General features: G+C 35.4%; 1 protein-coding gene across 3 annotated transcripts; it reads left to right on the top strand.

The window, feature by feature from the left end:
• Positions 1-7,176, top strand: LOC113646124. 3 transcript variants are annotated; one of them, XM_027152143.2, is made up of 7 exons: positions 1-1,060; positions 1,800-2,153; positions 2,897-2,941; positions 4,469-4,510; positions 5,164-5,208; positions 5,423-5,536; positions 6,093-7,176. In XM_027152143.2, exons 1-7 carry the CDS (start codon positions 1,018-1,020, stop codon positions 6,266-6,268), a joined length of 819 nt encoding a protein of 272 aa, XP_027007944.1. In that variant the 5' UTR covers positions 1-1,017; the 3' UTR covers positions 6,269-7,176. The 3 variants fall into 3 exon arrangements, with proteins under 3 accessions (XP_027007944.1, XP_047659698.1, XP_027007945.1); XM_027152144.2 differs by lacking the exon at positions 4,469-4,510 and having other exon boundaries at positions 4-1,060; XM_047803742.1 differs by lacking the exons at positions 4,469-4,510; positions 5,164-5,208 and having other exon boundaries at positions 2-1,060.
• Positions 7,177-16,209: the final 9,033 nt, after the last annotated feature.

Below are 16,209 nucleotides of genomic sequence, written 5' to 3'. Positions count from 1 at the left end.
GCTGATTGACCACAATAAAGAAGTTTGCTCATTCTCATCCAGGTCTGAGGAGTTTTCTCAGTGTTTTTTGTAGTAATTATAGAGTTATCAGTTAAGTCTAACTAAAACAGTCTTTAATAACCAAAACGTCTAAGAGAGGAGGACACCCTGCGATGTGTCGACTTGGAGACGGGCTCTGAGTTACGACAGCTCCATAAAAGATCATATAATATTAATATCTCAAAAACTGAATGAGCATAAAGCGTTTATTTTGCGTGCACAAATGATGCACGAATGAATTTATATCATTTTGAGGATTGAGGATATGAGGATTGTTTTGTTAGTCTCTGATCAGTAAAAACATCAAATTAAAGAAATGTATATGTTGTTTACAGTACATTGCATGACTTTGGGTGCATGGGTTTTATGATGAGACGGAAAGAAAGCTAGACTTTGAACGTGCGTGCACGGGCGGCCGTGTGTGTGCACGCGTGTGTGTGTGTGTGTGTGTGTGTGTGTGTGTGTGTGTGTGTGTGTGTGTGTGTGTGTGTGTGTGTGTGTGTGTGTGTGTGGTATTTTGCTAAATGACACACGCTTCTGAGGTTCATCTACACCAGGTGTTATATAGTTGTTGGCTCTCATCCTTTGTCTGGTTGACTTCTTTTCACACTGCGTTTTTCTCACTGCTCTTTGACTCAAACTGATCCTCTCGTTACTACTACATTCCTTTATGTTAGTGTCAACACTTTTCTACAAAAGTTTTCTACATGCTGACATTTTCCTTATTTTTATGCTTGATTCATAGTTGTTCTGGTGGTTTAAGTGGTTTGTCTGTGTGCTTCCTCTTCACTTCATTTGCTGCTTTAGGTTTTCAGCAGGGTTTCACATGAACCTTCTTAGATAACTCGACTCTCACAAACTAGCACAGACATTTCACACACCGATATTTTCGGTGATGTAGGTGAGAAACTCTCTTGTACTTTTCTCTGGAACTTTCAAAAGGTCCTCGCATTTTGGGTGAACTACTTCACAGGGAAAATGGACTACTTACTCAACAGGAGTTTTCTGCTGTTGCTCACAGGTCAGACGTTTTACATTCATAACCATACAAGATAAATGGAAATGCTCATTACTTTCACAGAATTTTTGTTTGTTTGTTTGTTTGTTTCTTTCTTTCTTTCTTATATTTATTTTATTTTATTTTAATAATAATTTTTTTTAGTATTCTTAGTGTAGAAAGTTTAATAAAAAGCCAGAGCCAATATTAAATATTAATAATAAATATGTGCTTAATATTTTAATAATTGAATTCGATAAAAAAAAAATGTAATTTGTGTTCAAACAACTTTAAAAAAATGTCCTGTTTATTTATGTTTTATTTTTTATATTTTTTATGTTTTATGTCAATTTTTATGTTCCACACAAATAGCAAATGGGTTTGATGATTTGACCTAATTTACTCAAACTCTGTATTTTTTAGATTTATCTACATTGTTTTACATCAGTTTTGAGAATAACATTTTTGTAATCATAATTTAGAATTCATATATTTTTAAAGGCTTGCTGTGCTTATTCCTAGGGTTGTTCTAAAGAAAGTCAAAATATTGGTAAAATATTGTAAAATACACCAGAAACAATTATTGAATGTAATGTGTATGCAATTCAAAAGATATCAAATTCATAATCAGGTACTTCTGTCAGATTCAATAATTTATAGTACTGATTCAAGTGATTGAGGAAATAAATTTATAAAAACATGAAGTTGAAATAAACGTGGACTAAAACCTTCATTTCTTCTCCGTGTTTGGTTTTCTCCACAGTGGCAGCCGGAATTAATCCAGGGACACTTATTAAACCTAAGGTTCCCACGATGGTTACTGCCTGTTTAGGATCAAACCCAACCATCAACTGTACTTTTTACTCAGACATTAATGGACTCAAAGTAAAATGGTATTTTAGCAATACTTCTGACTTTAAGGACCAAAAAAAGATAGAAATCCACTCATCCAATGCTTCCAATGTGAGTCGTTACCATGAAGCCAAAGAAAGGACTGCTTCATATTTGACGATTAGAAATGTTACGTTCAGTGACATGGGATGGTATTTTTGTAATGTCATACAGGATATTCCTCAACTCATCACTGAACAAAGCAATGGATCTAAACTGGTGATCTGTAAGTACTATTTCATATACAGTATATGATGGAAGTTATCAATGTTATCTCAACGATCAAGTTATCTCAACGATCTTTATTCATGCATCCTTTTAGTCTTTATTTACTATTTTGCACTGGATATAAATGGACAAATTTCTTTCTAGATCCTAGACAACACTGAGTGACAGACTCCGACTCGCTGGAGTGAAATCAAGCATAAAAATACGCACAAACATTTATGGAATATGGCTTTAACATTCCTAAATTATAAATGTGGAATATAACAAAGACTAGAAGTCAAGAAAAAAAAAACTGTACAGTTTGAGGACATGCTAATAAGTCTGTAACCGAGTGAAACAGTGGTCATGTATTCTTCAAAGCACCTTTGTACAGTACGTCCCTCTGGATAAGAAAGCCTGCCAAATGCCGTAAATGTAAATGTAAACTTCAGAAGAAGAAGTCAAGAAGCTTTTATTGTCATTTCAACCATGTATAGATGACACAGTACAGTGTGAAATGAGACGACGTTTATCCAGGACCACGGTGCTACACAGAAGAACACAAAGCTAAGGTCTTAAAATAAGCTGCCACATAAAGTGCATCGTGTGCAAACAGTGTGAGACAAAAGACAGTGCAAAGCATCAGCCTGCATGCTGTATATTGTATAATTAGCATTAAATAGAACATGAGAGATATCTCACAACACTATCTCTCACAATCGAACATCTAACTAAGACATATCTCATGTTTCTCTGTTACAGATTCACCCACAGAGTGTAATCTGGAGTTCAATACAACAACTTGTGGTAAATAGAAGCTTTTATAGTCAGATACTTTAGTCAGAATTTATTAGTACACAGTCAGAGCAATTTCTTCTGTACCAGAGCTAGTTTTATACACTTATTAAGATTTAGGTCATGATATTATCTTAGTGATGTCATCTGGAGTAGAGTTTAGTCTGAGTTAGTGGCTAATTAGCCTGTAATGGTCCTATAACATTTGAGTTTTGATCCAAAATCAATTTCATTTAATCATCATTATTAATTTTAATTATCTTCATCAGCATTCCAATATCTCAACATAATTTACATTTAGACAATTATAACGTTAAATGGCAAACAACAACCTAGTAAGTGATAATGTCTAGAATATATGTTGAAATTATTCGGGTTCCTCTGATAATCCAAATATAAATTTATTAAATATATTGATATTTCTAGCCTAACATTTCAAGCCTAAAACGGTTTGGCCCTGTTTGATGGATAACTTTGTTCATTAAATTTTTTGTCCAATAGACTGAAAAGGATTAAGGATTTAACAACAAGATAAAAAAATTTAAAGGGTCAAGCAAAGATGCTGCATTATTGCATCATTCAATTACCACAAGCAACAAGCAAAACTAAATGTATTGGACTTAAATTCAGTTTTTCTTAGACTTGAGCGCAGGTTTGAAATGAGATGCATTTTGTATTTTCTTGGAATAGTCTCTAAATTAATGGCATTTTTACATGGACTTATCACTGGTACTGGTCTTAGTCTCCCCAAAAAATAAATAAATGATGTGGCCCAGTGATAATCTTAGCCAGTGTCCTGTAAAGCCTTGAGAACATACGTTTTAACACCCAAGTAACATTAACCCAGAATTGGAAGTCCTCAGAAATGTCTACAAGGAGAAACCAGTCCTCAAAGAGTTGCATGCCTCCGGCTTCCGTCATGACTTTCATCATCCTGTGGGCCAGTGAATGTTTATTAACTGTGTGTTTTTTATCCGATGATGGGAAAGCTGTAGTCCAACCCAAAATTGGACCATATTCCAGAGCATAAATGTACTGGCCATAACAAGAAAAGCTCTGCCATTTCAATTTAATCTAAAATTTCATCACCAATTCATTGAACTAGGTGATATGACTTTGGACAGAATAATTCACGCAAGGCACAGATGCTGTTCTCCTACTATTTTATTTTTTTTTTTTCAGAAAATATATTCCCATGAAAGCTAATGTTTACGCCTCGCTTGCTAAGCTGAGAATGCATTATTCTCTGGTATATGGAGGTCTGGTTGTGGAAAATGACCTTAAAAGTGATTGTTAATAATAATGCTGAAATTAAAAATATGATATAATGCAATTGTAATTGTTACTATGAGGGAGAACAAAAAAAATGTAGAATTTTTTTAACTTTATTGTGCAGAGAGCAAGCAACATTGTACTAGTGGGAGAGCCTTTGTGCTGGAACATAAAACCAAACTGTGACATCATAAGTGCTCTGTGTGACCAGTCCATTTCTCTGTGCTGGTGTCTAGACTCTGAAATGACTTGTGCTTTTATTTCTAGGGATGTTTTTGCCTCAGAGCCCAAGTCCAACATCCAAAATTGGTAAATAAAAAAAAAAAAATAAAAATAAAAAAAACAACTTTTACATTTCTTTATTTTGTCAAGTCACAGTTTCTATGAATGTGAAACTTAAACCAGAATATCCACCGTCATTAAAACAAAAAGCTTAATTATTGTGAAATTCAATTTAATTCACTTTATTTGTATAGCTATTTTAATGAATCACATTGTCTTAAAACAGCTTTACAGAAGTAAAGAAGCAATAAATAAAAATAAGAATAAAACAAACAAACAAACAAACAAATAAATAAATAAATAAATTTAAAGTTTAAATTAATTGTAAAATGTTAATTAAAAAATTTAAACTCTATATATCTCCAACATCTATCCTTGAAATATTACCTGGTCTTACTTTTTCATACTGTCTTCATGCCATCCTTTAATTTTTCACAACATATCTGAAGGTATATGATCACTATAAATTATAGCAAAAAAAAAAAAAGGCTGGGTTCAAAAGAGTTTAAAAACATCTGGATTTATATACATACACCCACACACATTTTCATTATACTCATAAATATCTAATTAGCATTAATTAGAACATGAGTGATATCTCTCAACACTATCTATGCTACTGTACATTGAACATCTAAATCAATAATATCCCATGTTTTTATTTATTTATTTATTTACAGATTCACCCCCAGTCAGTAATCCGGAGGGCAATACAACAATTTGTGGTAAATAGAAGTTTTATAGTTAGATTTTTGTGCATTCATAAGTATACATCCAGATCTAGTTCATCTGTAACTAGAGATTTAGCTCAAATCATGAGTGTAGTCTGATCTGGAGCTGAGTTTAGTCCCAGTCAGTGGCTTTCAAATGGTCTTGTCCAACATTTAAGTTTATAAACTTTTACTTATACAGTGTTTCTCTTTTCTTTCTTTTTTTCAGCCCCTGAAACTCTAAAACCTTCCACTTGGTGGCTGTGGGTAGCTTTGGCATCGGGTGGGGTTTTGATTATAACAACTGTGATCATCACAACGTTCATACGTAGGAGGAAAAAAGGTAAACCTCATGCCTAAGCATCTAAAATATGTCATACAGCATGACACTGACCTTCAGAGAGCACTTCTTTGAGCATTTATTTACTAAGCGTTGTAAACAGGTTCTCCTAGGAACCTTCTCTGAAATGGCAAACCATCACTGGTAGGATTGTGTTTAGTATCTTTTTGAGTTCCTATAGAGAAACAACCATATAACGAAGACAGTCATGAATGCATGTTGATTTACAGTATTATGGCTGTGTGTGAAAGAGTCATGCACAGCAGAGCAAAACGTCTGTTTGAGGTCAGGTCTGCTTTTAAACTTGCTAGAGCTGCTTTTGTCTTGCTAGAGCTCTTTAGTGTGTAGGTGGCGTGTGGTATGAGTCATGCTCAGATGAGGTGTCCAATTTAGATAAAACATGGCTGTAAACTGCTTGTGGTTACAGAACTGGGGTGCAACGTGTATTTGCAGAGCAAGTTACATGTCCTCAATTATCAGACCTGACCATATAAGAAAAAGATCATTCTAAGAATCTGTTGTTAAAATAATCTGTAAAAATGTTTCTTTTTTTTTTTAGAGTCTCCTATTTATGAGAACACAAAAGATGCCCCGAAGAGACGCTGGAAAGAAGATCAGTCCCTTCAACACTGCATGCCATCAAAAGGATATACAAATAAACAAACAGATACTTTGAAACTACATAAATATGAATCCTGTCCCAAAGGTAGACAACCGAGCCCAAAATGTAGATGATGGATCTGGATTATAAATCTGATTAGTCCAGCTTTATTTTGTCAATCAGCCGTTCAGCTGTAATTCTGTTAGTGGGGTGAGGATCATTGTTCTGTTGCATGAACCACTATAAGAGATGACCTCACATTTGCCTCCAGAATGATTTGGCATAATGAGACGCTCCATGTTTAGTCATTTGTCCAAAAACTCTCTCTACTGGCTATTCTTCCAGAGGATATCCAGAATTGGTCATTTTTTCAGTAATTTCAGTCATTTAATAGAACATTTAATATTTTAACCTGTCCTGCAGATCCCTTGATGACTCTTGGGTTCTTTGCAGTGTTTCTGATCAAACTTTTCTGACATTGGGGTGAATTTGCTGGACCATACACTATCTGGAAGACTGGCAGAAGACTTGAATGACCTCCTTAGTTATCCGTCTCACTGTATGACGATGGGTTTGAATGACCCTTAGGTCTTATAAGGAAACATTTGACATATGGTGTTGATATACTTTTATAAAAGTGGCCACATTTATCCAATGATCAGCAGTTCAGGTACATTAGTTTAGTTTAGCTAGCTTCTGGCTGCAAATGACTGTTAATTGCCCTGAAAGCTGTAAGAGTAAATGATATGGTCTGATATTTTTATTTTTAAGTACTGTATATAATGACAGTGGATTGTGGTGTTTATCAGCTGATGTTAGATTTATTCATTTTTAGGACCTGATGATGTTTTATCATGTTTGAATACATAAAACAGCTGAGTAAAAAAAAAGGGGTAAAAAGGGTGTACTTACTTTTTCTCATCACTGAAAATGCATGAAAAAAAAAACAATACACAATCAACACGTACACAATACTGTATATTATTCCCTATTTGTGTAACGATCAGCCATAAAAAATAAACATTTATTATTATATTGTGAATAACATTGTTTCAGTTTTTAATTTTACATTTTCAAAGAAATCGTTGTTCGATGTTCAAAACAGAAATGTTGAAAGCAAAACAGCAGGTTCGTAGCCATATTGTTTAAAGATTTACGCAGGATTCTGTGCCTTTTATCAGAGCGTGGCATACATATTCCGATCTTTGCTTAATTTTACTGCATTAGTTTAATTGCATAAACCTGTTTGTTTATGCAATTATGCAGTCAGACATTATTTTGCAGCAGGACAATGTATAAAACCATACTGATCCACATCAAGAGCTGCAATTAATGAAAATTTGTGATTAGCATAGTATAGTTGTTAGCAGCAGTATTTCAGAAACTACTGAAGTTTCATGAGTGAGTGTCTAGAGTTTACACACAATGGTCCAGTGAGCAGAAGTTCTGTAGGTTGAAATGCGTTTGATGACAGTGTCATACTGTATCAACACCTCAAACTTAAGTTAACACAGGAGAAGACTCCTTGGGATTACGTCCCTGTCAGCCAACAACAGGAATCTGAGGACACAGCAGTCACACACTCACTGAAACTGGACAGCTAAAGACTGGAAAAAAGACTAGATCGTGTCTGCAAGGTCTGGTCTTGAACCAGTCCATCTAGCTTTAACAACCATGCCACAGTAAACGTCACCGTGATCAAATTTTTGGTTAAAATGTTGATGAAAGCTCTATGTATCTATGTATAATGTTTTGTACTGCTGCAACACGATTGGCTCACTATATAATTGTACACAGGTTTCTATTAAAGTGCCCAGTGAGTGTACTTAGAGTATAGTAGACAGGGCATGTTACTGAAACTAAACATTTTGACTGTATATACTAACAAAACGAGCCTTCTGAGAAATCTGAAATTTTCCTAAAAGTTGTGGTTATAACTGCATGAAAAACATTCATTCTCAGCAGGTGTCTGAGGTCAGAGCTGTTCTTTTCTCTCAAGCATTTACATTGTATGTAGGTGGTAGTACGGTATGAGTCAGATGAGGTGGGACGAGGATGTCCAAATCAGATAAAACTGGGTGCAGTTGCCTGCTTTTGATTGCTTTTGACTTGTGTGTATTTGTAGAGCAAGTTATTTGTCTTCTAAGTAATCTAAGTATATTTTACTAATGTGAGGTAGAATTTGATAGTAATATAATGTGTGAATAACTCTAATAACGTTTTAGTTATGACCATACCTTTTTAACTCCATGGAAACATAATTTGGGTCATGGTGATTGACTATTTCTTCAGGAAATGGCATTAACATTCTTTCAACCACCCGATGCCCTGGTTGACTGCTGCGGCTTGAGACTAAACAGACTAAACATTTTCCGCCTTTTTCTCCTTTTTTTTTTTTTTTGTTTTGTTTCTGTTTGTGAGCTGTTAAAACCTCAGATTGTTGGGTCGTTTTGTACCTGTTAGCTACATACAGTATTAGCTTTACTTTTCGCACTCTTGTGAACAGGGCCGGTCTGACTGTTCACACCACCTTGCACTGACCACGTGTCAATGTGCTGGGAAAATCTAGTAATATAATAGGAATAGTTGGACTATTAAGACATAACAGTTTTTACTACATAAGAGAGTAAGATCCACAAGACAAAAATTATAATGCAGATATCCATTGAAGCAGGTCTCTAGTTTTAGGTTCTCACAATGAACAAGCACACCAGCCAACACTGCAGCACAAAAGCCGTGCAGGCGGTGCAGCTATGTTGAAGGACAACAAGGTAAGCACTTGAGTCGGAAGAGCCCCACTATGATCTGGCTGAAATGACTACTCTAGTCAGTTCACCATTCTGGGAAATACATAAACAATAACATCCTAATATAGACTTCCTGATAGCCAATTTAAGATCGATTGCTCTTACCATCACTTAACAGATATCAGTGTCCCTCAACACTACACTCAAATACAGCACTTCTCAGTCTAAAAGTCTATTTAACACCATTTCCAACAAATGGTTATCCAAACTACACAAAAACTTCCTAAAAACTTCCAACAGTGTAATGTGCACTTGTAACAGTGCAATGCTCACATCCCAACTCACTATACAATCCATCTAGTCATCCATTCGCTTACCTACTGGGTCATAGGGACCTGGATACTATCCCAGGAGACTCTGTCTATCTTATGGCACACTGACTCACACAACCATTCACACACTATGGACAATTCCAGACACCAGACATCATTTAAAACACCAGAAATAAATGCCTAAGGGCAGAAATTAGGCAAACTGGTACTTGAATTCTTTCGAAAAGAACTTACGAATTACATGAAGAAACATGGATCTGCTGACTAACTAACGACGGCTCAGTTGACGCATGCCGTCCTTTCAGTCTGCTCTCCTTTCAGTAAGAAGAGAAACAGTGCACTTGATAATTGTGTAGCATTAAGACAAGCATTATGTGCTGTTGTTTTGCTGTTCTTAGCATGACCCCTATACACAAATACATAAAAAAGACTGATACATAGCTATTTGTTAAAATACTTGTAGAATTAAAAACAACGTCATACACATATGTAAAAATGTCATCATAATACTAAAACTTTGTGCTTGAAAACTTGCCATTATTAAAAGAACTCATTGATTGAAAAATGGCAGAATAGCTAGAAGTACACTCACTGGTGCCACCTAGTGATGTAATGAAGTAGCTTGCAGAAAGGGTCACGGGACATACTGTATCACTGAATGAATCTGAACAAATTACCTATAGCATATAGAGTGACAAAAGAACAGACAGTTGAAATACAGAAATAAACTGAAAATTGATATAATGGAAGAAACTGACAGCCTTTGTTCACCTGCATCAAAATGGACCAACCTAGTGCTATAAAAGTCAAAGACACCTTTGCTTTGATAAGTATTAATGTTCCTGGATTGCTTCGTGTATCTTCAGCATGTTTACTGGCAAGTCATTTATGTATTCGATGAATATATCATATACAACCTGCTCTACCTGCTATTTGCGACCTGTGATCTTTCAGCATATCTTTCTGGCCACTCAACTGAGAACGCAGATCATTACCTAGGTTCATACTTCAGTCACCACCAGTCACCCAGGTTTTCAGAAAACATGCCACCTCTTGTAGTAGTCATACCCCATATTTTCTCAGACTGCTGCTTCTGCTTCTGCTTCTAGCTATTGATTTCATTTTGATTTCCTTGCACACCTTCCCAAGTCTCAGAGCTTCACAGCCATCCTGGTAGTAATCCCTAGCCTACCCTTAGCCTTCGCCACCACAGATCTCTTGTTTAGCCATGTCTTCCCAGAGGACATTATCAGTGAAAAAGTATAAGGAGTCACTTACTGGATGAAGGCTAGCTTTATAGACAAATTAGGGGGTCACACTCAGCCACAACTTAGGATACCATCCCTAATCAAGTAACCAGGTAAAGTGCACCAGCCAACCCAAATGAACGGGCACAGTTCCGACCCTATTCCCCTAAAATGTTCCGACCCACTAGAACCCTTAACGTGCCGCTCACAGCAAACCTGGTACCAGAGCATGACTCACCACACACATGCAAACTTGCCCAACCAGCATATCTCTGCTGTGGGGTTTGCAAAAAAAAAAAAAAAAAAGTAGATATTTTCATCATTCTTAATTATTATTCTCCATCAGTATTAAAATAAATTCTTCTGTGAAAATGATTTTTCATATATTTATAGATCTTTATAGATTTTGTGTGTGGAATTTATGTGATATTTCTGGAATGTGCCAAATCCCAAATCTAAAGTAAATATTATAAAGTATAATTTATAAATGTCACAAATATTCATTCTAAATTACTACAGCGCTTAACAATGTAGCCGAGGCCATAGAGTCATAGAGTCATAGAGGCCATAGAGTCATAGTTTATTAAGTAATCAAATAAAAGATTAACATTTGATTCGAACATTTACACCTGCAAAGAAAAAGATTCGGAAAAAAAGCAGCTAGTTGCTTCGTTTCAATTCAATTCAATTCAAGTTTATTTGTATAGCGCTTTTTACAATGGGCTTCGTCTCAAAGCAGCTTTACAGAACATAAACATAGAACAGAAGGTAAACATAAGGAGAAAAAAGAATTAATATAGTAAATAATTAAGATATATATAAATTAAGATATATATAAGGTGAGGTACTGTATACTGTACATAAAGAATATGCCTTTCCTGGAAGTGCTAATAAAGTGTATAAAGTGATCCAACCCTCGTAGAAGTCGATCAGCGAAGTATATTAGCTACATTAAAAGTTGCTACAAATAAACTCAATTCAAAACAAATTCAATCTAAAGAAATGTCCAGGCAAACGTTACCTGAATAAACAAGGATGATTTTTAGCATAACCAATAATTTGCCTGCTCATATGGATCGGTAGTAGGGGTGATGTACATTTAGTTCATTTGGTCCCACAATCATTAGGAAGGTCTGTCTTTCTTCTAGTTCTAACTAGAACTAAAGTGCTCAGTGAACCATGCATTGAAAGGTTTGATGATGAATGACATTATGTTGGTCATAACCTTAATCATCTTGCCAAAGTCTGCCAGTCTAATTCTGTGTCTCACAAACAAGAACATCCCTTCTGCATACTTTGTTCCATAAAGAGATGCATGGATGTGTTCCATGAAACAAAAGCAACCTGTCCAACTTTCAGTAATATAAACCTGATTTTGATGAAAGTTCTGAAACTTTCTTAGAACGTTATTTCCAGAATGTGACTCAACCATTTTTCTTAGTGTCCTGATAATGAAAGAAACAGGAGATAAGGAGGCAGCTGAAGAGCACCATTATCTTAAAATACTGAAGCAAAACCAATAAATATATCCAGGAATTTAAAACTGGGACAGCATGAGACATCATAAGACAAAGTAAAAGGTGTGGAGTGGCCATTGGAAAGCCCTGATCTTATTCCCAAAGAAAGCTGGCTGTCAATCATGTGGAATCAACAATAATGACAGCAAAGTATTAATATACAGTAAGAAGCTTGTGGAAGGTGTTTGATTTAAGAAAAATGAAGTGAAATACAATAACAGATGTATGAAACACCTTTAAAATGGGGAATTTTTGGTTAAATGATTAAATGGAGATTTTTAATTTTAATCATTTTAATTACTAATTTTAATAATCAGAGAATCTGTTTTATTAAAAAATCAAAATCTAAATTTCAACCCAAAATGTTAAAGTCACTGGGAATACATTTTAAAAATAAAATAAGATAAAAATAAAAAAGTAAGCAGCATTTTATCATTTCATTCTTGTTATACCAGCATTACATAGGAAAATAAAGGAAAATAAATCCAGCATCAGTCTCTAAATAAAAATGTCTGCATGCTCAGTAATAGGCCTATTACAGTAATTATATAACTATACTATATTTCTCAGTCCCTCTTATTCCACTGCTTCTTACAATGTTTTATATAATCACAAAATGTAACGCACAGAAAATCCATCTATTAATCATAGTTTTGACATCTTTTATGCAGCCATTATATCCTTTCATTTTTCCTCTGTGCACTTATTGTATTTTAAGGCTGACAATTAACCTGAGCCATGTTGATCAAACCTTTTGGTAATTTCATATACCAAACCTTCATCTTTTCCCGTTAGGAGTCTAACTCTAGATAACTCTATCAAGTCATGTCAAGTCAAGTCAAGAAGCTTTTATTGTCATTACAACCATATATAGCCGTTGCAGTACACAGCGAAATGAGACAACGTTTCTCCAGGATCATGGTGCTACATAAAACAAAGACAGGGCTAAGGACATGTAAGTAGTCTTAGCCACACAATGTGCAACTGTGCAACATGGTGCAAACAGTGCAGGACAAGACAAACAAGACAGACAAGACAGTGCAGGACAAAAAGTTACAAGACAATACAAACAGTACAAAAAATACAATACACAAAAGACAATAAACAGTAAACAGAAACAGCGCCGACCGACCGGTGTATATACTGTATGTGAATACTGAATGTTCAAACAATATTTCGTGCAGTAACATTAGAATGAACACAGTTTCTTAGCAGCAGGTCTTTGGGATAATATATAGAATTGTGCAAAAAACAGCAAATGGCTGAAATATTGTATAGTATCCTCATCATCCTCTGCATCCTCTACTCTCACACCAATTACCTTCATGTCCTCTTTTAACACATCCATACAGTATATCTCCTCTTTGGCCTTCCTCTTGACCTCTTACCTGCAGCTTCATATCCAACATCCTTCTACCAATACAACCATCTCCCTCCTCTGTACAGTACATGTCCAAACCATCTCAATATCCTCTCTGTCCTTGTCCCCAAAACAGCCAACCTGAACGATCCTTATGACGTAAAAACGCAGCATTAATAGTCAGCTTGTGTAAATAAATGTACATTATTTTATTTCATGTACTTTTCTTTATAATCACTATAATATTGTGTGAACGAAATGAGTAGCGATGTTCTTTAGATTCACAAGATACGTGTGAGAAGTGACCTACTTTGTGGAAATAAACTAAATTCTGGTTAGCCAAGTTCATCAACGTGGTTCAGAAGTGTAAATTAATCCAGCAGCCAAATTAGGCAAATTTTGTATTTACATTGGTAATAATTACAACAAATACAAACGTTTTCTTGGTAGACAAGATCATCCCAAATATTACTCTTTAATTTAAAACACTAACAATGTCAGTTAGCACACTAGCTGGAGAATCACAAGGCTAAGCTTGATTTAGTGTAAAAACCAGTAGCCAGGGTTGTTAAAAGTGACCTACTAATGTGGTCCATATTTTATTGTGGCAATAAACTGAATTCTTAAGACAAGTTTAAAGATTTTAGTGTGTAATTTAAGCCAGTAGCCTAGTTTGCTAGCAGGGTAACTACTGTAGCTTTGGGCTTACCGTAAAACAATGATGGTGACAAGTGCTCTGACAAGTGGTAGAATAAGGTCAAATTTATAATATAATATAAATGTACAAAGTGTTGTTTCATAAATGACCTGTGTTTTAGATGCGTCCTCTTAATTCCTTAATTTCTATAATGCAGTTTTCAGCTGAAAATCTATACTTTAGGTCAGGTCTGAGACGTGGGAGACTGGTAAGGATTCCTTCCCCAATTTCAATACATATACAAGGATGGTTACTCTATTAGAGTTTTACTGAGACTTACACCACATTAATAACAGCTTTATTTCAACATTTAAGAGGAGAATCCAGATTAATTTTTTAAGAAACAGATGAAATATTTCTTCCATCAGACCCAGTATCTGTATGCTTTCTGCATGTATAGTTTAAGGAGCTTTTCCTGATGTATCCCAATGATCACAGAAGAAATAATTACTGTGCCAGTTATCAGGGAGGTAAGAGAAAGTATCTAGCAGAAAGTAAGTATAAAGCTCAGAACAATGAGGTTCATATGAGTAATGAACTCTTTTTCAGTACAAGCTTCATTGCTTCAGAAAGGTTAATTCCTTCATTCTGGTAATCATGTTATAATTCACTGCATATTGATTTCTTGGCCAGTTGCTAATGACTACCATTGTGAGGTTTCTTTCTTATTTAGCTTATTCCAGAAAAAGAGGTACACTCTCTTTTGTTCAGTATTCGTTTTATTTAAAGTTCATATCTTTTAAGTTTGACTGGTTTGAATAAACACCAGAAATAGGTCATATACAGTAATAATGACCTTACTGTCCGAAAACCTTTACCATTCTTTAGGCAGATGAGCACCATTTCCGGTAGTCCTTTCCCAGTGCCAGCTTGTAAGTGCTGGGGGTTGAACCCCAATCCTCCTATTAACAGCTCTGAACGTTAACCGCTTGAGCTACGACTGGCCATAAGCTACTCTATAGAAGGAATGCACATGGACAGCAACATCGTTCAAATAGGCCGTGGTGTTCCAGCAATGACTGTTTGGTATTATAAATTGTTGTAGAAAGGACATTACTTACATTGACATTATTTACAGTCCAGTGTCACCCAAATGAGGATGTGTTCCCTCCTTGGTTCCTCTCAAGGCTTCTTTCTAGATTTTTATTTTGTTATATGCTTCTGTGAAAGTGCTACACAAATAAATTTTATTATATTGAATTGAATATAATGAGAGAGAGAGAGAGAGAGAGAGAGAGAGAGAGAGAGAGAGAGAGAGTGTGTGTGTGTGTGTGTGTGTGTGTGTGTGTGTGTGTGTGTGTGTGTGTGTGTGTGTGTGTGTGTGTGTGTGTGTGTGTGTGTGTGTGTGTGCCCTGCGATGGGTTGGTTATATGAGTTACTGTAGCCTTTCTGTTTGAAAAAGGCATTTCTCTCCACAGAAATGCTGCTCCACTGGAACTCACCATCATTTCGGCATGACTAGCGCCACTAAGGAAAATTACTAAAAGATCCACGTTTTGTATACAATCATCAGAACAACTGACATATAATTGTTGGCCTGTACAGGCGACTAATACAATGCTGTGACAGAGCCACATTTGGTCAGTGAGAATAAAAAATAAAAGACTTTACACCACGTGTCCTGTAACTCCACACCATCTAACATCACATGAATGTAAATAACCTAAATAATTATTCATTCACTGAAAATCTTGTTTTGAATCACACTCTTTAACTTATCTGTAGCACGGATGCAATGGAGCTACTCAAAAGACTGAGACATAAAAATGATGTCTTTACGCTGTACTTGCCTTGTGTAATCTGTAATTATCTTTGTTATTGATTATCTGTGATTGTACCGAATGTGATGCAGACGCCGAGGGTGTTTTTTTCCCCTGGGAATGGATGCTGTGGCTGGGATGGCAATTCAAAATGAAAAAGTTCAGCATTGCACTTTGTTTCTGGTTGATATGTTGCTGTATGAAGGTTTTCTTTAACACAATTTAAAAAAAAGAAAAGAAAAGAAAAGAAAATCTTGCATTGCACACTAGTATACTGTATAATCAGTGTTGAAAACTGAAGCCAAGTTGTCTATGAGGCCCTCTAGTGGTTGGCTGCGGTACATTTTTTACACCACCATTTTGTGCAAGTTTAAGGAATTATTTTGGGGTAAACAGTGTTGTTTTTCCATCTGAA

Source organism: Tachysurus fulvidraco, chromosome 2 (assembly GCF_022655615.1).
Source record: "Tachysurus fulvidraco isolate hzauxx_2018 chromosome 2, HZAU_PFXX_2.0, whole genome shotgun sequence".
Classification (NCBI taxonomy): Eukaryota; Metazoa; Chordata; class Actinopteri; order Siluriformes; family Bagridae; genus Tachysurus; species Tachysurus fulvidraco.
Note: the sequence above shows the minus strand (reverse complement) of the source record. Positions and strands in the feature narration are given on the sequence as shown.

What these genes read in the sequence shown, in the direction of transcription:
- LOC113646124 (XM_027152143.2), top strand. Translation starts at nt 1,018, where the DNA reads ATGGACTACTTACTCAACAGGAGTTTTCTGCTGTTGCTCACAG. An exon ending in TGGATCTAAACTGGTGATCT is followed by an intron (nt 2,154 to 2,896) that starts GTAAGTACTATT and finishes TCTCTGTTACAG; the next exon opens with ATTCACCCACAGAGTGTAAT. An exon ending in GTTCAATACAACAACTTGTG is followed by an intron (nt 2,942 to 4,468) that starts GTAAATAGAAGC and finishes TTTTATTTCTAG; the next exon opens with GGATGTTTTTGCCTCAGAGC.